Source organism: Aedes aegypti, chromosome 2 (genome assembly GCF_002204515.2).
Source record: "Aedes aegypti strain LVP_AGWG chromosome 2, AaegL5.0 Primary Assembly, whole genome shotgun sequence".
Taxonomy (NCBI): Eukaryota; Metazoa; Arthropoda; class Insecta; order Diptera; family Culicidae; genus Aedes; species Aedes aegypti.
The window spans coordinates 197,796,123-197,822,161 of record NC_035108.1 but is presented as its reverse complement, the minus strand read 5'-3'; the positions used below and the strand labels follow the sequence as shown (position 1 = coordinate 197,822,161).

The 26,039-nt window shown below is 35.1% G+C and overlaps 1 protein-coding gene across 1 annotated transcript; it reads left to right on the top strand.

Moving 5' to 3' along the window:
- On the top strand, positions 1-26,039 carry LOC5579418. The gene is made up of 5 exons (XM_021843665.1): positions 1-495; positions 14,037-14,067; positions 25,155-25,201; positions 25,274-25,473; positions 25,572-26,039. The coding sequence occupies exons 1-5, from the start codon at positions 142-144 to the stop codon at positions 25,795-25,797; spliced, it is 858 nt and encodes a 285-aa protein (XP_021699357.1). The 5' UTR covers positions 1-141; the 3' UTR covers positions 25,798-26,039.

Sequence of the window (26,039 nt, the reverse complement as noted above, 5' to 3'; positions counted from 1 at the left end):
TTTCTCGACCTGATAACAAAGACGAGTCCGTCGACAGCGTCAGACTCGAAATTTTCAGTTCATTAAATTCACGGTGACAGTTTTTGGTGCGAGCGTGAACTGGCGGCATCTGGTGCTGACAAAGCGTGTGAGTTAAGTTCAATGGAAAATCCTAAATCAGCCAAGCAACAAATGATGGAGTTCGCTGGAGAAAAACTGTTAGAGAAACTCAAAGAGTTCAAGGAAAGTAAACAGAAAACACCCAAAGATTCCGGTGAGCAGAGATTAGTGGAAGACGACGTGGCACGCTCTGAATTGGACAGTGGAACATCCTCCGGTATGAACACCAAATCAGACTCAAAAGAATTGGTCCGGTACCATTCTGTGGTCGAGTTGGATGCAGTTGAAGATGAATTTGATAGTTGTGCGGATTCCACGGAAGACATACAGTCGAGCCTGCAGGAGCAGGAAAGAGCAAGATTGCTAGATAGCACCAAAAATTGGCTACAACCCACGGTAGGTATCATGATTTTTCGGGCCGATTTTTTTTTTTTTCTATATATCTTATCAAATCTTTTGATCGCAACTGGCAAGCGTTATCGATAAACGTAAAAGAGTAGGTACTGGCTGGTTCCTTCTGATGGTGATTCAGTAGTCGCTGTGAGTTAACAAATGTTTATATGACAAAATTCGTGTTACCTATCTAGTAAATCAGCGATCATTTAACGATGAATAAAAAAACTGATACCTTGAGTATCGGTATCAAAGTGATTTATTGTCAGTTGATTGATATATGGTGTCATTATCATTCAATATATCATAGTAATAAATCACTGTAATAATTTGTAGCGTCAGTTCAACGTAATAGCACGAGAAATAAGTTACATTGCGAATTAGTGAGCCTTAAATAGCCCATTACCTCAAAACGCTCCCAAATTTATTTTCCCAAATCGAAATTTTAACCTTAACATCTTAACCTTAACTATCGTCAAGGCATTTCCCATCCGTTGGCTTTGAAAGGGTACAATTTATGGGCCATTAAAAAACAATCCAGAATTCGGTACCATGTTGGAGATATCCGAATTGTGGTGCGGTCACGGCAGTTCCGAATCGTAGGGTATCAATACTAGTGATGCACCCCTTAACCCTCTAATACCCAACCCCGCATTTAGACGGGGTAAACTTTGAAATTTTGTGTATTTTTTCGTAGCTCGGAAATCAAAAAGATTTTATTTTTGGCTTAAATAACACGCATATGAGAAAAGTTTTTTTATGACTTTTGAAACCTTTTTGTACTTTTGAAAATTGTTTGAAAAATTGTATTCTTATATAACCTACAAATGCCTAGGGTTTATTAAACGTGTTATATTAAAAATCGTACCTTTTAAATTTTCCTACTATTAAGCTATAACAGAAGAAGGGCTTGGTAGTATTAAAATAATTCCAAACCTGTGTTTCCGTTAATTACACGGAAAATAAAAATATTTTCAGAAAAATATTTGAAATTTATTATTTTTAAAAGTACCGTGAAAACTTGAATTTTTATTGTTGCCAAAAATCCGTAACTAGAAGAGACTTCAAGAAAAAATGAAAAAGGATAGGGATGTTCAAAAATAAAAATTATAAAAATCAAATACCAAAATTCATAGATTTGCGAATAAAAATAAATCATTGCCCAAAACGAAGAACGATTTTAGATAACTAAAAATGATATTTAGATCGGAAATAAAAATTTGGGTATTAGAGGGTTAATAGGGGCCCAGATAGCCGTAGCGGTAAACGCGCAGCTATTCAGCAAGACCAAGCTGAGGGTCGTGGGTTCGAATCCCACCGGTCGAGGATCTTTTCGGGTTGGAAATTTTCTCGACTTCCCAGGGCATAGAGTATCTTCGTACCTGCCACACGATATACGCATGCAAAAATGGTCATTGGCATATTCAGCTCTCAGTTAATAACTGTGGAAGTGCTCATAAGAACACTAAGCTGGGAAGCAGGCTCTGTCCCAGTGGGGACGTAACGCCAGAAAGAAGGGTTAATAGCTGAAATACATTCTCGATGCTTTTTTGCAATGTTCTCCCAGACGGATATATGTTTTGTGAAGTTTAACAACAAGTTCAATGACTTTTCTTTATAGCACGCCTATGAAGCATACAAAATCATTCGATTTTTCCAGCGAAATATATATTTGGAAAAGAATTGTCCGAATGCCTAATGGAACCTCCCGGGGTCCATAATAGGAATGATTACAAATTTGGCGATTCCTATTATGGACCCACCTGGAAATGCTAATTATAGACCCTCTTGTGTGGTTTCATTTATAAAACTGTTCAAATATATGTATTTATGCGCCTCAAACCAAATATTTTGCCTGAAACTGCTGACTAACAATGCAGTCGAAGTTTCCCCGGTGGATTTTTAAAGGAATAAGGTTGCTTTGAGTGCTAATTTTATGTTTTTCTGTAGGGGGTCCATAATACGCAAAGGGTCTATAACCGGCATCAACTCTCTTTTTGTTATTATGAACGTAAGATACAGATCGATTGCGATAATTCAAACATAATTTGAAATAGTGAACAATTCGAGAACATAGTTGACGATTTTGCTAGCGGCTCTTTGGGGGCATTTCCGATTTTTTGACAAGCCATACCGTTTAACGTCACAATCTTTGTGAATTCATATCTAAATTTATGGAATAGAGGGGTTCCACCAAACCAAAAAAGGATTTTACTTAGAATCTCACTAGGAATTGAACAAGAATATAGCCAAGAAACCATGAAAATGTCTCATCTGGAATCCATGCGAGATTTTACCTAGAACTCGCAACCATTTATTTCTTTATTTGTTTTCAGAAATACTAATGCATCTTGCAAAGCAACCACGAAGATTTTTACCTGCATTAGGCACAGGTTCCGAAAAAGATATAACCAGAAGAGTATCAAGAATCGATCCCGTTCATATACGATGAAACTTTTTTAGATTCAATGTAAGGACTAGGGTTACCATATTTGCTCTCACTGAAAAGAGTACATTTTTTTCAACTCTGTTAAAGAGTACTTAAGAGTACACTCAGCCTACATTAAATTAAATGCACTACTTATTAATAATTTCAACGTTTTTTTAATATGCTTTCTTTTATTTTTTTAGTATCGCTTCATTAAGGTACCGCGGGGCAAGTGGGAATGAAAAAAACGATAGTTCAAACAAATTGTTCAATAAAATTTTCAAATGTCAATATTTTTCAAGTCCAACAACACAATCACGTTTTGGCAACATATTTGCTGGTGTGTGCATGAAACTAATCGAATAATTTCGAAATTGTGAAAACCTTGGAAGAAAGTTTTAGAATGAGCCAATGGACGCAGTTACCTCGCTAAGCGGGGCAAGTGGGACACATCCAATATCATTCGTCAATCCACATCATTAAGTCAATCGTTACAATAATAGGATTGAAAAGTCATAGATTTTTAATTTTAAGTACATATTTGATGTACATAAGGGATCAACCATAAAATACGTTACGTTTTAGGAAGAAACCCTTTATTTAAGAGTATGTCACCTCACATTTAATATTAACTGAAAATTCCTCAATAAAAGCGTAAAGAGGAATTAAACATGTTCAAAATATATCATTTATAAGTTGTTAATTAAAATATAGCACATAAACAATCAATAATTGACGAAATTATTAATATGTTTTGTTATTATTTATATACATGACAGAAAACCACCTTATGGTATGGAATTGTTTTCCATCACTACTTAATTTGGAAGAAATAACAAATAAAATTCAAATAATATAGAAAAGTAATCGTTCTCATGATGCATTTCAAATGTCAGCTGTGTGTTTGTTCAATTTTGAAATCGTATTTCAAAAATAAAAAAAATAATTAAAAAATAAAGAATAATAATACTTTTCTTCTCCCTCTTATGCAATAACGTAATTTGAGGTTTATTTTTTCTGATAAAAATCATTTGTTTGAATGTTTTAGTGCTACTCTCTAGCAAAATGTATGAAACGTGTACGAAAAGTTTTGATTCTGGTTTTTGTTTTGATAGGTCCCACTTACCCCAGGTACAAATATATTTTGAGGTAAGATAGACCATCGAAAATTTCATATGAAATGAAAACAAAATACTGGTTTATCGTTAGCAGCTTGTAATAATACTAAAAATTATAGCTTACTGATGGAAATTCGATTTAAAACACATTTATTTTTTGCGAGTCAATGCAAGACGTGAAACGTGTCACAATTTGTCATGCAAGTTGAAAATGGCGCTGACCTGACAACTGTTACATAAACCACATGGTAATAAAAATAACAATATGTTTAGTACTAAATACATTCCTTGTCATTGTATCTTCAACTTTCTAAAAGAATACCCCCATGAAAAACTTTTCCTAGTTGAGCTATGACGAAACGCCCCACTTACCCCGGATTCTCACTTGCCCCGGGGTACCTTATATCACTCTCGATTTTAGCACGGTTTTCTGTTCGATTTTATCACGCCATAATAAATGCTTGGGTTTCATACTTTTTACATTGAAAAATAACTCTAAACAATCAACATGTATCTATTTGACCCATCTCTCACGTGCTTTTCATGTTATTCGGCGTTATTCTGCAAAATAAAGCTCAAATTTTGATGAAAATATTATGGCAGAAAAACCATTTTTATTATATCACGCTTCGGTATATCACGCAAATTATTTTTGGATCTGTGATATAATCGAGAAATTACTGTATATGGAACAATATTCAATCAATATAACAATTTTAGAGATAACTTTGGTTCTACGGTTGAACAGAAAGCTACCGCATCTCTCACGGCAGCGATGATACCTTGGAAACCACGCCAATGACTGTTGTTTTCTGCTATTTTTCAAAGCTTTGGGCTCTACTAACATACTTTGGTTAGATGGTTTAGTTCAATGATCCAACGATTTTCAAGCTTGCGGTAGAACTTGGCCGCTACCATGGAACGGAATTTCTGCAAAAGAATCGCAATACATTTACAATACCGAAAGTCATTCGCCGTTTTGTAATAATATTATCTTTCAAATAAGGTTTGTTGAAAATATACCTTCCTTGGTACTTAGTAAGAATTTTCTTAAAAAAATGTAGAACAATATGAGTTTGTGAAGAAACCAGATCAACTGAGGAGATTGAAACGTGGATCTAAAAAGAACCTCACTTTGATTTAAGTTCAAATTATGACTTGTTAAAACATTATGAAACTTAGAAACTTTATTGATTTAATAGTTTATACTACACTTCGAAGTGAAACCTTTTCATTCCCACAGCTTTATTCATAAAAAATGCATCGCCAAAACGACGTTTCTAGAAAAAGTGGCTTCAATAAGATTAAATTTTTCGAAACAAAGTAATTTTGAACTTTAACCGAAAACTTTTAGTAAGTTGATTGTATTTGATTAAAAATTTAAAATAAGTTGATTTCATACCAGTAGTTTTATCATTTATTGTGTTGGGTGGGGTAACGAGCGTGGGAAAAATGTTGATGTGGTTTATTCAACAGGTTATTTGATTTGTCGATTATCGTCAGTAATAACTGAAAAAGAGTACACTTGAGCCCGGTTAGCAAAAAAGAATAGTACACAATTTTTTAAGGCAAAAAAGAGTACAGTAGTTTCTCGATTTTATCACTGCTCGTTTTAATAACGCTTCATTATTTCACTCTCGATTTTAGCACGGTTTTCTGTTCGATTTTATCACGCCTTAATAATTATATGAAGTTCATATATTTTACATTGAAAAACAGCCCCAAACAATCAATATATATTCATTTGGCCCATGCCTTACGTGCTTTTCATTTCATTAGCTTTATTTCTGCAGTACAAAGCTCATACTTTGAAGAACATTATATGGCAGAAAAGTACATTTTCATTATATAACGCTTCGGTATGTCACGCCAAAATTTTTTGGGTCCGTGATATAATCGAGAAATTACTGAACTTGTACTCTAAAAAGAGTACGTCTGGTAACCCTAGTAAGGACATTATTCATTTAATTGCGTAAGCCAAATTTTGACAAAATGTTATCATATACAGTTATACAGAAACAGTTTCAAGAGATCTAAATATGATTTTTTTTCAGGTTGAAGTTCATTAATAACTGTGATTGGTTTTCAAAAACAAAGAAATTTGCTTTTGGGTGCTTGAGTTGGAGTTGGAGCTAAGGTTTTGACAGTTTTTTTTTGTAGTATCATTCTAAACATTATTTATTTCTTATATCTAGGTGTTCTGTGTTATTAGACAACACTATCATCCTAATTTGTACAAACAAATTACCCAACTTTAAGAATTCATTAACATTTTGTTAACAACGTATTACATTTTATTTGCCGTAGCATTACTGATTGCTCATTTCGATGCAATTATCAACATTATTTATTTCACCCTTGGTTGAAAGTTCGCATTCCGGAGAAACTTCCATTCTTGCCACGTTTAGTAACAATTTCAAATCCCACTTTTTTGGAAGGAAGTTGTGAATTTAGAGATTCTCCCTCTCTTTTGTTAGTAGTTGCAACCATGTTTATTGAATAAACGAAAGAAGGCGAGACCTCCTGAAAGGTTTTTTTTCCAAAGACGGTGTCCTAGAAGGATTACCACCGCTAGCTTTCGCCAACTGGTCCAACGAAAAATCGAAGGCACGGGTCCAAACAAGGATCGTAAAGGGAATAATAGTAGAAAAATAGTACTGAAAACTACTGTTTCAGTAGCACAGAAAAGTATCGTTTTTTATTTTAGCACTGAAAAGTACTGTTTTGTTGCTTTAGGTAGTTCAAAAAAAAACTTCCAAGAACAAAGAGAATTCGTGTACGCACAGCACGAAGGTACAATACGCACTACATGGGGATACAGGAATGATCAACTTCTCGCCACTTATCTACTTCGCCCCCAATTAGTAGTACCGTAAAATGGGGTAACTTTGATAATGCGGGTGACTTTGATAGTGCGAGACCCACAACATATTCTATTTTATTGCTGTACCAAGGGGCCAAGTCTCCAGCATAAGTTTAAAAACTCACACCGTCCATAATACACCAAGGGTTTTGGAGTTTGGGAAGTAGGCAACTCAACATCTTTGACCAGAAGGTTCTTTAAGTTTTGCTTCTACTCTAGACTTCTACTACATGTATGAATGGTGCAAGGTCAAAATAACATGGAATCAGTCATACATATAGCGGTAGTGAAGTGTTTTGCCTAAGGATTTGGGAAAGAAGGGATTATGTGTGGTGTTTTGTAAATAGCTCTGTGGAACAAATTTGTTATTAGTTAAATAATTACTTAATCTGATTCATCTTTCAATTTATAATAAGAAGGATTATAGAAACCTTATACTCATCGTTTTCTCGGCTATTATGCTGCCATGAAAACGATCTACTTATGTAGCTAAACAACCAGTAAAGCAAGTAATTTGTTATTTTGTAATTATTCATCTGAACTGCGTGTATTAAAGTTTTGTTCAACGTCGTTGCTGTACCAAGATTTTGTTTTGTCATGTCATTTGTATGATATTTCCAATTTAAGTATTGTCTGTCGAATTAAATCTTCATTCTGATTTGTCGTTTCAGTAATTAGAATCGACCGTATTATCTAAACTTCTACAAAGTCAAGTAAACTACCTGTGTAACTACTTATTTAATCTGATATGATTTGTTTTACGCTCAAAGTTTGTTTTTACTCATATTCCCTTGCTTTTTGAAAAAAAAACAAAAAATATTGTGAAAATAAGCCATCCCGAATTTGTTTGAAAAAGTAGTGTCATTATTGTATTATTACTGTCTACTCGAAATAATTCAAAACAATTTGCCTTTTAAGTGGCATGCTACTGTCTTTTACGTGAGATTATTGTATTGAATGTTAAAGTTAAATTGGCATTTAAGTCTGAACCAAATTATACTGTTATATCGATACTTGTCCTATTTAGCTGGAAGTTGCTGCGATCCTTCGTTGATCCTTTGGTTCCGACGGTCGTTCCCGTATCCGTGTTTCCTTGGCCATTACGCTGCTAAGATAAAGGATGTTCTTCCTCTCCGATGATTTGTTGCTCGTGGTAGTGGCGGGTTAAATATGAAAACAAGGATAGGGAGAGAAGAAATGTTAGTGATTTTGACATGCTTTATTGCAGTATCGGCCTACACTTAAGTCATACAAAATTCGCTCTTTGGATTCCCACGATAACAATCCCTGAAACTGATTATGAACCACATACAATTTATTCGAAAGAGCAAAAATCTTAATGTTTCAATGTAGGACAATCCAACTTTATTGCATGTGAAAAGTTCTTGGTGATATTCTCACAACGGCCATTCAGAATGGTTCGAGGGATGTAGATAAAAGATCATTATGATAAAATTATCGCGACGACATCTTGTTACTTCCGCTACTTCGCTCACGATAATTATGTTATGATCGTTAGAATGAAAACAATATAGGTTACTTTTACATAACAGAAATACTACCCAAAGAACGCTGCTGTCGCCAGTGTTGGTGTGATAAATGCAAAGTAGTGCAAAAATGCTTAGAGAATTAAATACGTTATAAATTACAGCATTTTGTTCAACAATATTAAGGGTATTCACTTAAAAGTGTAAATCTCTTCGTAAGTCATAATTAACTGCGTATCTCAAATATTTCACGATATTGCGTATGCTATGAATGGAATATTTCAAATGATTGAAATGAGACAATATTCAATCTAAGGATGCGATAATTGTCGTAGCAACTCCCAAACCCAAACAAACAAGATTCACATTCAGAAAATTATTGGAACGAGATAATTGCTGAAGGATTACAAAGGAACTGGATTCGTATGTGCAAAAGTACAGCATAAAAATGCTTATTGAACCTGATGCGAATGGTGTGGCATGAATTAGACAAGAGAATGATATGAAAAAAAGTATTATTCTGAGATTAGAAGCTTCGTAGAAGCTAGTCAGAGAACAAATGGAAATTGCAATCCATGGAATGTCCTTCCACGGTTTGTCATTTTGGCCACACGATACTGTTTTTGTCGCAACACGGATGATTTTGTCATTTCGAAGTGGTCGTCGTGCTTTATCGGTTAAGTTGTGATTTTTTTTCCAGTCACACGAACCATGTCCAGATATGTCTAATGCACTGACTCTTATTGCCTATACAACAACTCAATAAACTTTTTGGTATGCACAAATGGTTGGTTTTTAGCTTAAACTTAAGGTGATTATAAAACGAAGCCACACCTCAAATTTTCAAGAGCACAAGACTTGAGAACCAAACAGCGCTCCGCGTTGAGAATCTATCCCTTTGGTCACCACCTGCAAGCAAGCAACTTGATTGGTTTTCAACGCGAACTGTTGGCAGGTTCTCTCGTCTTGTGCACTTGAAAATTCAAAGTTTGGCTTTGTTTGATAATCACCTTAAATAAAATAATCTCGAAATTTAATTTACTAAGATTTCAAGTCTGTAATAAGTTCAAATTCAGAAAATAAACTAACGAAAACACACCTTTCGCTATCTGACATATGTTCATGTTGGGTAATTAGATGTATTTTTCATTTATCATCGTGTCAGAAGTGGAACATTTCATTTGATATAATTCATTACTTATTTTACGCAGATTTTCAATTACGCAACTTTAAGTGAATACCCCTATTATATAATGGATCAATGCACGAGTTCACTAAATTGACGTTTGAGCGGTGCCGTATTCACTCGTTGCCATGGTCACATAAATAACACGGCACCGCTCAAACGTCAAATAATGAACTCGTGCATTGGTCCATAGGGGTATTCACTTAAAGTTGCGTAAAACGTAAACTGCGTATTCACTGGAATGAAACATTTCATGTGAAATATTCGCTTAGGGCACAGATAAATGTCACTTGAGTTTTTTTTTCTCGTAGATGCATTCCAATTTGTTTTTTGTTATTGTTCTTTTTTTATAATGCTTGAGCAAATGTATTAAATTAAATTGCTTGTGTTAAATTTATGCTATGCTGTACCTAAGATCCTACAGAGAAATGGATTATATTCAACGGGATAGGAGCTGGTAAAAAAAATAATGGAAAATGGAGTTCGAGTAATGTGTGATTGCTGTTGCTCATCTTATTCCCATTTATGATTCCTTAAAGTGTTTGTTTTGTAAAATAATAAAAATGATAAAAATGTCTTCTATATGTTTTGATTCACACCCCCTATGTCCAGCTCCCCGAAGTAATACCGTGATGGTCCGGGGAGAAAAGAGTCCGAGGGCAAGGGTAATGTCTATGCATTCTGTACACCACTTGAGCAATTCACCGAAAACTGCTGGCGTACAGTGCATGAGCTGATTTTAGTGAGTCGTTGTTGGTGCGGTACCCCGACACCTTCTCAAGGGTCTGGTTACAGTTTTCCCCCTAGTAAAAAACATCAGTGTCCAGTATCTGAGAATAACGCAGATACTGGACACTGATTCTTTACAAGGGAAAATCTGCAACTGCTTCCACTCAGTCTTTCCGAATCGATTAGCAGCATTTCATCAAGGGACTCAAGCTTGTGTCTTTCTGGGAATCTTGGATTACCCTCCAGCATCTTCCCACTGTAATGAAAATAAGAAGTTACGAACTTTAGTTGTAAAACAATTGAATTTCTAAATCTCATAGTCTTTAGAAGGTGAAAATTTCGGGAAACAAATTCGTAATTGTTTTGTTGACATTTTCTATCATCTCCAAGGCGTTCTTGGATGTTATTTTCCAACTATCTGAAATGTTTCATTCGCGGCTCATGCGATGTCATGAAATATTTAAGATTACCAACTTTACACGATTTACCGGGGTAATTACGCAGTTAAGTGAATACCCCTAATATTATGAAAGACATTTAAAAATGAAACATTTCAGTAACAACAGCGTAATCAGTTTTCTAATTATTATGCATATATCAGTAACACTACTAAACTATCTCTAATACCGCTACAACCTATCTTACTAGATGACGCAGTACCGTAAAATGCCGTAATTCAAAACATTTTGGAATATTTCTCAAAAATCGTAAATTATTGTTATTGATAATTTTAATTGGAATTATGATGCATTACCATCACATAATTTCATTTTTTTTTTTTTCTTAGATTTCGACAAATTTCGGACCAAACACGCGGATTTAGTCGATGCGCTGAATTACGGCATCTTACGGTATTACTAAGGTAATAATTACTACATTGTTAGTAAACCTAACATAAAAGTCTATTTTTGATTTGAGTGTTAGTAGAGACTGGTAATAGGGATGGTACACAAATTATGTCACGCTAAATTTCAACTTTTTCGCCCCCCCCCCTTGTCACACTTTTTGTATGAGCCTCCGAAATTTTTGTAAGGCTTGTCACGCTTGACTCGACCCCCTCCCCCCCCTTGGAGCGTGACGTAATTTGTGCATGACCCCATAGGTCCTGCCGGTCTCTCCAGCATTACGCGTAGTTATCTGGTGTTAGATCATGCGACAGTAACTAAACTCATACTGAAGGTGTGATAAATCAAGTGTGAATATATTTAAGCATTGAAACACATGTCATTATTTAACTTAAAACTATTAGAATAGCTTATATTTTATAAGTTATAATTACGATAAATTTTCGCGATCAATATATTAGCATTAGAGTAATTTTTCACAATATCAACAATATGTAGAGTAAAGTGGGGCAAAAGTTCGAGTGGGGTAAGAGTTTCTTTTTAAGATTTCTAGCTCAAATAAAATCAAAACATAAAAACATGGTGGTTCGAATGCTATTCAAGTAAGAGACTTTCACTACAAATATCATAAAAATCGATTGAGATTTGGAAAAGTTATGGCTATTTGTTGTTTTTCGACGTAAATATTGTAATATTTGGTCAAACTTTCGATGCATGGAACCAAATGAAGATAAAATATTCTTCAATATTTTATATAAGGGCGTTTCTAGGCCTATCATAAGGATGCTTTGACGTGTATTAGTTTTTGCATAAATAGTTAGAATCAATTTTTGGCCCATAGCGGGGCAAAAGTTCGAATCTGCGGGGCAAAAGTTCGACCCATGTATAAACCCGCGGAAAAATTTTCAAATATCCTGAAATCTACATATTATCTTCAAATTTAGCGAAATTTGCCTGATCGTGCGAAAAATGTCACAAAAATTTTACATTTCCACTTAGTTTTGCGAAAAACTGCTATTTTTTGGGAGTATTACAATTAACCCTGTTTTGGGCATTTTTTGATGAAAAATTAGTGTGTATTTTTCGGCAAACATAAGTTTACGGCTGGTATAAAGTATGCCTGGCATAAAAGTATTGATATTTTGTGTTTAAGCTAACGAACTTTTGCCCCACACAAGATTCGAACTTTTGCCCCACCGGTGGGGCAAAAGTTCGATTAAGACAATCAATTTTGTAACTGTTATAACTAAAAATGGGTAAATATTTTGACACAAGTTTGTTCAGCAAAATTATAGCCAATATGTTGAAGGTTCGCTGTATGGTATTTGTTTTGTTTCATCTGCTAATATTTTCCTGAAACTTTGATTATACCACTAAGGTCGAACTTTTGCCCCACCTTACTCTAATCACTTGATGAACCACCGTCAATCCCATCACCTATCGGCAAAACAACAAACAAGAAAACAAAGTTTCTGTTAATCAGTTAAGAAAAACGAATGCAAAAGTAAAGAGTATTTGTATGACATTTCATGTCAAAGCTTTTTTCGTTGGAATCAAGTGCATTTGAGTATTTATATGCAAATATTCAAAATTTACAAGCAGTGATCTGTTATTGGCATTGCAGTCAGTATTAATAAAAAGCTGTTTCGTTTCAACTGTACAGTCACCCCACAGTTATGGATAGCACACAAATATGGATCAAAGTTGAATTAAAACGCAAATATCTCATCAAACAGAGTTGAAATTACGCAGAACGCATTTTACCTACGTGAACCATAAATCTGTACAGCATCGTAATCAATTATAATATGCTTAAGCATTTTTTTTCCGTTCGTAGGAAATAAAATGTCAACCGTATTCCCAGAAGCGTTTATTCATAGCTGTGGGGCATTGAAGACCATACCACAGTTATGAATCAAAGATAAGACGATTCCGTAACAAACGCCAAAACGTATGCTTTCACTAGCACACCATTCGTTTACCTCGCAGGTAATTTGCTGTTATAGTGCTTTGATCCATAATATGAGTCAATTTGATCCTTAATAAGGATCACATCTGTGGGGTGGACATCGTTTGAAATTTCTGTCGAAATCGAAACTTATTGGTAAATAACCGCGAGTTTTGAGGTGTATTCTCAAAAACAACTATATTTTGCAGTGCCTGGGAGGTAATTTTGTTCTGTAAAGCGTCACCATGTTTTTATATCACATTTTGTTCTGAAAAATGACCCTTAGTTGATCCATAACTGTGGAGTGACTGTATTTAACGCCTTTTTCAAGGATAAGAAACAATAGCTTTTTCGTCAGGTGGCTCTAATTGTCCAGCAATGGTTAACAATCTGTTCTACGATCACTATTTGATGAAGTCATGCTGAGTTCGTCACTTATTCATGACAGCCTAGTTATAGTCGAACATGAATTCGATCTCAAATCTCTTAGCGAAAAGCATTTTCACAAACTGGAACCATTTTTGTAATCTAAGTCAGAAATTTCCATATAGCGTTTAACGCCTAGAGGTATGCAATGCCCTATAAATGTTACGTAATTCATTCAATTTTGTTCGATTTATACTCCATTATCAAAGTTACCCCAAAATAGAAAACCGATTTTCTATTATATGAAAAATTATATATCCATTCAAAATAAATTTATTGGCAATCTATAAACTGCAATCGATAGCTAGGATGCCAGTACTTGTTTTAAACATATAAATTATAATTCTTTGCATAAATATTCATGTTTTCTTCTGAAAAACTATTGTCATTATTTTCCCAATGCAATGTTTATTAGGCCTCATAAATCAATATGTGATCTAACTTCCAATGCCTTTCATCTTGGCAATACATAGCACTATAATGATTTTTGTTTTTTTCATTTTTCTGCTTTTAGCCTTCATCAAAACCTAATTCCACATTACCAGGTAAGCGTTAGTAAATGGTAGTGCGCTAGCGTTCTTCCACCTTCAACTGCTCGAAAAACATACATTCATAGCATAGCTGTAGGCGAGCTAAACATCATCGGTACATGTTGCAATAGTGTTATCTTCAAATTTGATTTCAAATTTCGAAGTGTCGTCGGGGAATGGGTATGGTGGGAATGGGACAAAGAACGCATAACGCCTTGTTCAGACTACGGAGTTGTATCATGATATAAGCAAGGTGATAAAATTGTATCACGAAACCCGTTCACACAGGATATAATGGTGATATTGCTTGACAGCTGATACTACGATTTAACTTCTTCTTATTCTTACTAAATTTCATGAGCCTATGCATGCTATAAAACGTTTGACTTTTACTGTGCGCCCTGTTTTCAAGTTGCCCGTGAGAGAGAGCGAGACAGCACCACCACACACCACCACAGTAAAAGTCAAACGAACAAAAGAATTTATGGCACGTACTGTAACAGAGGTTCATTGATTACTGTCTCTTTGCCAAAATCTTACAGCTCCGGAAGATCCTCGAGGAAGTTTTTTTTTTCGATAATCCTCCTAGTCCAGATGTTTATTGGAAAAAATCGTACTGGTAGTTCCAACAGGAAGTTCTTCTGGGTAGTTTCTCCGGCAGTTCCTCCTGCTAGTGTATCCATGAGATTCCACCGAAAAAACTTAAAGAAAATTCCTCTAGGAAGTTCCCTCAGGAAGTTCCTTCGATATGTTCCTTCGGTTGTGATTTCGTTTGTAATTTCTTTCGGAGTTTCCTTTAGACATTCGTTCGGTATTCCCTGTAGAATTTACTTCAGAATTCCATTTGGAATTTCTTATGATACTCTCTTCGGAATTTCCTTAAGAATTTTCTTTTCAATTCCCTTCGAAATTTTTAAAGGAATTTCCTTCAGTATTTCCTTAGAAATTTTCTTGGAACTTCCATCGGAATTTGTTTTCAGAATTTCCTTTATATTTGTTTTGGAATTTCCTTCAGAATTCGCAATTTCATATGGACTGTATCTTCGGAATCGTCTTATGAGTTTCCATTCGGATTTCGTTTCGATTTTCCTTCGACATTTCGGTCGTAGTTCCCTTTGGAATGTTTTTGAATTGAGCATTTCCTTCGGATTTTCCATTGCAACTTTCTTCGGAATTTCTTTTGCCTTTGGAATTTTCCTCTGGGATTTCCTCCGGAATTTTCTTTGGAATTTCTATCGGAATTCGGGATTCCTTGTGGAATTTTTCGGAATTTTCTCTGGACATGTCTTTAAAATTTCCATCGTTATTTGCTTTCGAACTTCATTCTGAATTTCTAAAGGATTTTCCTTTGGAATTTCTTTCGACTTTGGAATTTCCATTGGAATTTCCTTCGGATTTTCCCTTGCCCTTTTTTTCCGGAATTTTCTTTGACATTTCATTTACAATTTTCTTTGAAATTTTGGAATTTCTTTTGGATTTTCCTTCGGTATTTCTTCAGAGTTTCCTTTAGAATCTTTGAAACTTCCCCTTGAATTTCCATCGAAATTTCGTTTGGAATTGTCTTTGAAATTTCTATAGAATTTCCTTTAATTTTTTTTAATTTCCTTTGAAATTTCCTTTGAAATTTCTTTAGAATTCCTCTAGCAATTTCTTTTGGATTTTCCATCGGAATTCCTTAGGAATTTCCATTGGAATAACCTTCAGATTTTTCTTCAGGTTTACCTTCATTTCCATCGGAATTTCCTTTGGAATTTCCTCTAAATTTTGCTTCGGCATTTTCATCTGAATTTTCTTCGCAATTTCCTTCGGAATGAGGAACTTCCATGATTGCCATCGGAATTCGGAACTTTCTGTGGAATTTTCTTTGGATTTCTTTTTGGAATAATCTTCAGCATTTCCTTCGAAATTTTCTTCGGAATTTACTTTGCAATTTTCTTCGGAATTTTCTATGGAATTTCTATCGAAATTTTCGTTGGAATTTTCTTCGACATCTCCTTAACAAATTTCTTCGGTATTACTTTTGGATCATCTTTCTTTGAAATTACTTTTGTAATTTCCTTCACCATTTCCATCAAAATTTTCCTCGGGATTTCTTTTCGAACATCCATCTGAATTTTCTTCAGAATTTTCTTGTGAATTTCCTTCGGAATTAATTTCTTTCGGAAATTTCTCTTTTCTATAAAACATTCTGAGGAGTCTCTTTTGAAATTTTCTTCGGGATTTTCTTTGGATTTTTCTTAGGCATTTCATATTAAATTTCCTTTGTGATAAAAAACTCCTTCGAAACTTCCCTCGGAAACTCCCATAATTTCCTTCGTAATTTTCTCTGGATTTCCCTTTGGAATTTCAATCGTTTTTTTTGGAATTTTATATTTAATTCTCTTTGGAATTTCTCGAAGGAACTTTCTTCGAGAAGTATCTAGGAAGATTTTCCAGAAAATGGTCAAGTGTTTTATCTAGAAGTTTCTTTCTGGAGAAATTCCAGAAAGAATGGTTGATAAAATTCTATGAGAAATTCTAGGAGAAGTTCTTGGAGAAATTCCTGGGAAAAATTCATGTGGAAATCCTGAAAAAATATTGACGGAGTAATTCTTGGTGGATTTTTGGAGTAATTACTGATATATTCTTGAAGCAATTTCCGGCATAATTCCAGTAGAAATTCTTCGAAGAAAGGCGGAGGGATTCCTGAAGGAAAGATGGAAGTAATCCCTAGGGTAATTCATTAAACAATTTACGGAAGAACCCATGAAGAAATATCTGGAGATTTCCCAAAGGAATTGTCGAAAGTAATTCCAAGAAATTCTGAAGGAAATTCTAGAAGAAATCTCATAGAATCTATTTTCGAAGAAAAATCCTTATGAAATTCCAAAGAATATTCGGAAGATTCGGGAATCTCCAAACGAATTTCCGGACGAAATTTCAAAAAAATTTCAGAACGAAAAAAAATCAAAGAAAATTCCTAACTTCATTTCAAATGAAATTTCGAAGAAAATTTCAAATGAAAATTTTAATGGAAATTCTAAAGGAAATTCCGAAGAAATTCTAAAAGGAATTTTTAAGAAAATACCAAAGCAAATTTCTAAGAAAACTCCAAAAACAATTTCAATGGAAATTCTAAAGCAAGTTCAAAAAAAAAAAAATCGTAATGAAATTTCATTGGAAATATCAAAGGAAACTTTAATGGGAATTCTCAGGGATATTTCGAAGAAAATATTTATTTATTTATTTATTTACTCCATCTTCAGTAAAATACTGCACAGACTGATGTTTAAATTTAATTTGTTCATAACCTACTACAAATAACATATGCCACAACACAAAATTGGCATCGTATAAATTCGATACAAAGATCATACAATTCAACAAAAATAATTTAAAACACAGTACAAAACATAAACAAAGCATTTGACATTACAGAATCAGCGTTGTGGTCGCCACGTAGTTCCGGTATGATCCTTAAACTCGCGGTATCGTATACCCTTTGGCCAATTTGTTGAGCTCAAAGCCTTCGTACGGTGCTTCTCATCGATTTCTACCTTAAACGAAATGAAATCCATCGTAGACGTATCCCTCCAGGTTGGCTTAAGGCAATTGATTGCATGTATTTTATCAATGCAGAGGAATTCGCGTATCTTTTTTTTTTTTTAATTTTTTTATTAGTACAAACATTACATTCATTTCTTATATCTAGGTGTTCTGTGTTATTTGACAACACTATCATCCTAATTTGGTAAAACAAATTTAAGATTTAATTAACATTTTGTTAACAACATATTACATTTCATTTGCCGTAGCAGTTCAGTTTTTTTACAGGTGAGTTGATTTCACCTGCTTATAAGAGAAAAAAAAAACGTTTTTAATATACTTAACCTAACTTAACCTAAACATATAACGCATTAATCGTGGCAATAGAAGATTGTAACGATTTTTGCCTGAAATTATTAATGATTGTATTTGACATTTGTTCCAATGTTTCAACATTGGATATTCTATGTAACTCATTGGTACTATACCACGGAGGAAGCCTCAGAATCATTTTCAAAATTTTATTTTGAATTCTCTGCAGAGCTTTCTTCCTGGTATTACAACAGCTAGTCCATATTGGTACAGCATACAACATGGCTGGCCTGAAAATTTGTTTGAATATCAAAAGCTTGTTCTTAAGACAAAGTTTTGATTTTCTATTAATAAGGGGATAGAGACATTTTACATATGTATTACATTTGGCTTGAATGCCCTCAATGTGATTTTTGAAAGTTAAATTCTTATCTAGCATGAGCCCTAGATACTTAACTTCATCTGACCAATTTATTGGAACCCCTCTCATCGTGACAACATGTCTACTTGAGGGTTTCAAATAATGAGCTTTTGGTTTATGTGGGAATATTATTAGTTGAGTTTTGGAAGCATTAGGAGAAATCTTCCATTTTTGCAAGTATGAAGAAAAAATATCCAAACTTTTTTGCAATCGACTACAGATGACACGCAGGCTTCGTCCTTTGGCGGAGAGGCCTGTGTCATCCGCAAACAAAGATTTTTGACATCCCTGAGGTAACTCAGGTAAGTCAGATGTGAAAATATTGTATAATATTGGTCCCAAAATGCTGCCTTGAGGAACACCAGCTCTTACAGGAAGTCTTTCAGATCTGGAGTTCTGATAATTAACCTGAAGTGTACGATTTGACAGATAACTTTGAATTATTCTAACAATGTATGTTGGAAAATTAAAGTTTTTTAATTTTACAATCAAACCTTCATGCCAAACACTGTCGAATGCTTTTTCTATGTCTAGAAGAGCAAGACCAGTAGAATAGCCTTCAGATTTGTTGGAACGGATCAAATTTGTTACACGTAAAAGTTGATGAGTGGTCGAATGTCCATGGCGGAATCCGAACTGTTCATTGGCAAAAATTGAATTTTCGTTGATGTGGGCCATCATTCTGTTCAAAATAACCTTTTCAAAAAGTTTACTGATGGAGGAAAGCAAACTGATTGGACGATAGCTAGAAGCTTCTGCAGGATTTTTGTCTGATTTTAAAATTGGAACAACCTTAGCATTTTTCCATTTGTCAGGAAAATATGCTAATTGAAAACATTTGTTAAATATATCAACTAAAAATGATAAGCTACTTTCTGGAAGTTTCTTGATGAGGATGTAAAAAATTCCATCATCGCCAGGAGCTTTCATGTTTTTGAATTTTTCAATAATAGTTCTCACTTCTTCCAAATCAGTCTCCCAGGCATTTTCGAAAACGTTCTCTTGATTGAGAATATTTTCGAACTCCTGAGTAACTTCATTTTCAATTGGACTAGTAAGTCCTAAATTAAAATTGTGCGCACTTTCAAACTGCATAGCAAGTTTTTGAGCTTTTTCGCAATTAGTTAGTAATAATTTGTTTTCCTTTTTCAATGCCGGTATTGGCTTCTGAGGTTTTTTCAAGATTTTCGATAATTTCCAAAAGGGCTTAGAGCCAGGGTCCAATTGAGAAATTTTATTTACAAAATTTTTGTTTCTTAATTGAGCAAAACGTTTCTTGATTTCTTTCTGCAAATCCTGCCATATAATTTTCATAGCAGGATCGCGAGTGCGTTGAAATTGCCTTCTCCTCACGTTTTTAAGACGGATCAAGAGTTTAAGATCATCGTCTATAATCACGGATTCAAATTTTACTTCACATTTTGGAATTGCAATGCTCCGGGCTTCAACAATGGAATTTGTTAAAGTTTCAAGAGCATTGTCAATATCAAGTTTAGTTTCTAAAGAAATGTTAACATCAAGATTGGAATCAACATACGTTTTATATATATTCCAGTCGGCTCGTAAATAATTGAAAGTGGAGCTGATAGGATTGAGAATCGCTTCTTGGGATATTTGAAATGTAACAGGGACATGATCAGAATCAAAATCAGCATGAGTAATCAGTTGGCTACAAAGATGACTAGAGTCGGTTAAGACCAAGTCAATCGTAGATGGATTTCTAGAAGAGGAAAAACATGTGGGGCTATCAGGGTATTGAATTGAGAAATATCCTGAAGAGCACTCATCAAATAAAATTCTGCCGTTGGAATTACTTTGAGAATTATTCCATGACCGATGTTTGGCATTAAAGTCACCAATGACAAAAAATTTTGACTTATTGCGAGTCAATTTACGCAAGTCAGTTTGGAGCAAATTAACTTGCTGCCCAGAGCATTGAAAAGGCAAATAGGCAGCTATGAAAGTATATTTACCAAACTGTGTTTCAACAGAAACACCTAAAGTTTCAAAAACTTTAGTTTCAAATGATGAAAACAGTTGATGTTTTATACGCCTATGAATGATGATTGCAACTCCCCCACATGCCCCATCAAGTCGATCATTACGATAAACAAAAAAGTTAGGATCTCTTTTGAGTTTAGATCCAGGTTTTAAATACGTTTCGGTAATAACTGCTATATGCACGTTATTAACCGTAAGAAAATTAAACAGCTCGTCCTTTTTACCATTCAGAGAACGAGCATTCCAATTTAAAATATTTAAATTATTATTTGAATCCATTAGAAAAACGTAATCCAATAACAATTTGATTTGTAAATTTTACACCTACTTGGACTGCTTCAGTCATAGTGGTGGCTTTGAACATTGCATCAATCATTAGATTCAATTGTTCAGTTAGAAAATTAAAATCAGAGGCAGACATGTCATGTGATTTCCCATTGGAATTTCCGGTAGACGAAGAAGCGGAGTTACCTGTGGCGGTAGGGTTTTTTCCATTTGATTTGAAACAAGTAGAATGGGTACCCATGGATCGAACAGGGGAGGAGTTCGATTTTCCTGCTAAGATATCGGCAAAGGATTTACCGTGGGTAGATACATTCGAAATAGAAAGATTCGAACGGCTACCCGACGGATTAAAATTAGTTTGTGAATGAGCATGATTATGATCATCCTGATGGGTATGATTCATGATCAAGCGATCGTTAACTGAAAAATGAGCATTGTTCGATACTCTACCAGGCAAATTACGGAAACGACCGTTATCGTAACGGATATTATCTTTCATCTGCCTGGCACGAGCCTCAATGACCTTTTTGCGTGAAGGACAATTCCAAAAATTGGACTTATGGTTAGCCCCGCAATTACAACATATGAATTTGGTAGTATCTTCCTTCACTGGACAGACGTCTTTGGCGTGAGAAGAACCTCCGCAAATCATGCATTTAGCATCCATGCGACAATTTTTTGTACCATGACCCCACTTTTGGCACCGACGGCACTGAGTGGGGTTCTGGTAATTTCCTCCAGGTTTCTGGAAATGTTCCCATGTCACACGGACATCAAACAAAAGTTTTGCTTTTTCTAAAGCTTTAATATTATTTAGTTCTTTTTTGTTAAAGTGAACTAAATAAAATTCTTGAGAAAGCCCTTTCCAAACAATGCCAGATTGGGTTCTCTTTTTCATAATGATTACTTGGACTGGGGAAAATCCAAGTAAATCATTTATTCCATTTTTGATCTCTTCAGGTGATTTATAGTCACTTGTGAGACCTTTTAAGACAACTTTGAACAAACGTTCAGTTTTGTCGTCATAAGTAAAACATTTGTGCTTCTTCTCTTCAAGATGTTTGAGAAGAAGCTCACGATCTTTAAGAGTTTCCGGCAAAACGCGACAGTCTCCTTTCTTTGCGATTTGGAAGGAAACCTTGATTCCCCTAATGGAGTTCAAGATCTCCTGCCTAAATCCCCCAAATTCGGAACAACTGACCACGATAGGCGGCAGTCTTTTCTTCCTCACTTGAATCAAAGAGCCTGGGCTAGAGGCTGTTTCGATTTGGTGTTCGGAAAATTTGTCTAGAGCATCGAACTGATTGCACATTTCGATACAATTATTCATTTCACCCTTGGAAGAAAGTTCGCATTCCGGGGAAGCGTCCTTTCTTCCATTCTTGCCACGTGTAGTGACAGTTTTAAAACCCACTTTTTTGGAAGGAAGTAGTGAATTCAGAGATTCACCCTTCCTTTTGTTTGTTGTTGATACCATGTTTAATTAATAAACGAAAGAAGACGTGACCTTCTAAAGGTTTTTTTCCAAGACGGTGTCCAAGAAGGATTACCACCGCTAGCTTTCGCCAACGGGTCCAACGAAAAATCGAAGGCACGGGTCCAAACAAGGATCGTAAAGGGATCAATAGTAGAAAAAATAGTACTGAAAAGTACTGTTTTAGTAGCACTGAAAAGTACCGTTTTTAATTTTAGCACTGAAAAGTACTGTTTTTGTAGCACTGAAAAGTACTGTTTTATTGCTTTAGGCAGTTTTTAAGAAAACTTCCAAGAGCAGAGAGAATTCGTGTACGCACAGCACGAAGGTACGATGCGCACTGACTTCGCATATCATTTCTTCGATTTCGTCTTCGGTGACATCGGTAGCAATGTTGGACAAGTAGAGATTGAAGGTATCTTCACGTCTTTTCCTGTGTTCACGAAGCTCGGCACTCGATGAAGCGGTAACAATTTTCGTTGAGGACAACAACGGAACATCTACAGGCGGCGAAAATAATGCAGCGTTCAGTGGTGTAGAGGAAGCGTTTGTCAATGAACCGATTGTTTCATCTATTTGATTGAGTTTTGCACTCATTTTAGCTATTTCCCATTTGATTGATTCGACTTCTGATACAACGGGTTTCTTCAGCGATTTAATTGCATTAATGGAAGAACGAAAGTGCACATTTTCCATCAAGTCCCGACAGTCATCGCACATCCATAGTATGTTTCGGTACAAGCACACATCACCTTCTTCGTTGGACAGTCCAACACAAGCTGCATGGAAACGGCGAACGTCTTCACAAAATCCTTCGCAGACGACAACGGTTTCTCCTGGACAGCAATTAGTTTTACATTTCTGGCAAGTGTAATCCATTTTGATCCACCCTACTTCAAAACGATGTTCAGCTTCTCACAGATAGATGGCGCGCAACGCAGACAGAAGCAAAAAACGTGTATACACAAATGGAACGAAGAATACACAATAACGTTTTGATCTGGTCAGATTGCCGTAGAAGTTGAACTTTTCCACGTAATTTCTGCAGTTGTAGCAGTTTATTTCAATCGACTTGAATTGTCCATACTATCAAGGAGCATTTGCGAGCTCTGATCACCGATTAAAACAGATATTGCATCGAAAAGAGAGTGATAATCGAACACTTATTGGCACAGGAGTATCAACACAACCAACAACAACTGATTCACGTTCACGTTCATTAGCGATATAACAAGGAATTCAGAATGAAATTCCAGAGGAAATTCCGAAAGAAATGCCAGGGGAAATTCAAAACGAAGTTCAGCAGAAAATTTCACAGGAAATTTCGAATGAATGCTCATAGAAAATTCCGAAAAATAATTTAAAACCAATTCCGAAGTAAACTCCTAAGGAAATTTGAATGAAAATTCTTAATGAAATTCCAGAGAAATTACAAAAAGCATTCCGAAAGAAATTCGGAAAGAAATTCCAAAGAAAATTACGAAATACCAATGCAAATTGCGAAAGAAATTCCAAAGGAATATTAATTTCGAATGAAATTCCAGGAGAAAACTTCAAAGGGGAGCGTAGAAATAAGGAGCGTGAGTTCGATTTTAGAGCGTGAAAAGAATTAGGGCCGATTTCTTCACCTTCGCTTAGGTCTATGGCGAAAATCGCCATCTTGGATTCCAAAATGGCGTCAGACATCGATTCCCGTCATCTACTTATCGGTCCCGTTCTAGAAATACGCATACTACATTGGTTTTCGTGGGTCGTTATCAGGCAGAGCGTAAGTTGGAATTATGGGAACGTAAAAAGAGGGGCATTATTTGGAATATCTGGCGTAAAAAAAAGGGAGCGTAAAGAGGTTTGGCTGTATTTGAGCATTTTTGGTGCAAACTTATGACTTTGAAACGATGTTGTTGATTTGCCCAAAATTTCAAAGGTATTTCAAAACTGGGAGTGAATAGATGAAAATATTTTATATTGACATAAAAAGAAAAGCTGACCAATATAGAAGTTGAAAAATTAGGCCAAATAGGACAGTGAAACTGGAAATGCCCAAAATTTGTTTTCTTTGTAAAAGTCAATCCATTTTAAAAGATGGCTGAAGACTTTTGGATTTAATAAACTTTTTTAAGATTATTTCTGAATAATTGATATATGATTTGTTTGTGAATGCTGTAATCTTCTGATCAAATTTAGATTTTTGAGGAATATAGGAAATTTTGAAGCCTTCCTTAGCCGAGTGGTTAGAGTCCGCGGCTACAAAGCATACCCTTGTTGAACGAATAATGGATTCGAATCCCGGTTGGTCCAGGATCTTTTGGTAATGGAAATTTCCTTGACTTTCCTGGTCATATAGTATGATCGTACCTGCTACACGATATACGAATGCGAAAATGGCAATATTGGTAAAGAAAGCTCTCTGTTAATAACTGTGGAAGTGCTCACAAGAACACTTAGCTGAGTAGCCAAATAAATTTCGACAAAATCAGTACTTCATTAATCTTTATCAGTTTATGTATCATAAAAATAGTTCTTATATACTTAAAACAAAATTAAAATGACACACTGGGGTGAAATTGATCACCATATAACAAAGCAGGTTCAATAATAAAAAAATTCCTTATATACTAAATTAGGGTCTCCTGAATATGAAAATGATTTCAAAATTCTTACAACTCGAGTAGGTATTTGATAATTTTATTGTAAAATTAAATTTTGAAAATCTGCTAATACGCCTTAATGTAGGCAATTTCTCTTGAAATTAGCACATTTTTTTAGAATAAACGATTTTATGAGCAAAAACTATACTTGCTATGCTGTATGATATCAAAAATGAGTTCAGTAGTTCCTTAAGTATAACACAACATTTTAAACACTCAAAGTTGACATGTAGGCATAGCATGGAATGTCTGTGATGCCAACGAAACCTTCAGCATCTTTGGGAGGAAATGTTTTTTTGGTACCGACCTGATCAAATTCGCCCCAGTGATCAATTTTTTGCCGCCGGATTACGGTACCCTTGAAAGAGACAAAGTTCAAAAAAATGTTTGCCTTCGAAATTGATGCTTCATGTAAAGAACTGTTGTTTAATTCCAGATAACTCCATCCCTATATGCAACCCCAAGCCAGAAAGTCCAAATGCGGTAAGCTCACGACCATTAATAATTATCAATCAATCAATCAATAATTATCACAAATATGTTTCTCCAATCCAGGAGCTTTCAAACTTTGTCCAGAAAAAATCGATTGCTCAAGGGATGATGGACCTGGCTCTGGTCTCCGCCAACACTAACCAGCTACGCTACGTAATGGACATTGGCAGCAGACATCCGTATTTCTACACTAGCATAGCCTTAATTATCACCAGTCTGGTGATGCAGCTAATCGTGGGTTTGGCACTGATCTACAACAGCAGGTAAACATGTGTTCAACGGAAGTTCCTTTCTTGTACGCAACATTCGGCAGAATTTAATTCTCTGTTTTTTCTTTGTTGGCGACCATGACCAATGATAGGTTCAACATTCGAAAAAAGCACGAGATGCGCTCAGCCGATCGAATCAACGATTTATCCGTAATTGGAGTATTTCTGATCACGCTAGTCAATGTGTTCATTTCGACATTCAACGGATCAAACGCAGGCATTTACTCGAGTGAGACGATACCGATGTCAACGGAAAATGTAACTACAGCCATTCCGGACGTAGGAAGCGTCCTGAGTTCCAGTGTAGATGGTAGCTGAGATGGGTATCGTTGGTCGTGAATTATTCCAATTGACTTGGTACCGGATGGGAAAATACTTATTGTGTGCAAACATGACTGAAGGCTCAGCGATTATTGACATATTTCCAGATGGATCGAAATGAAATTGTTATAAGTGAGATATTCTTATGTTGAAAGCCTATTTATTAAACAAATAATGATTTACGTAGTGTACGTTTAAATTTAAACAACATAAAAATCCTACATGAATCAACCACTCTA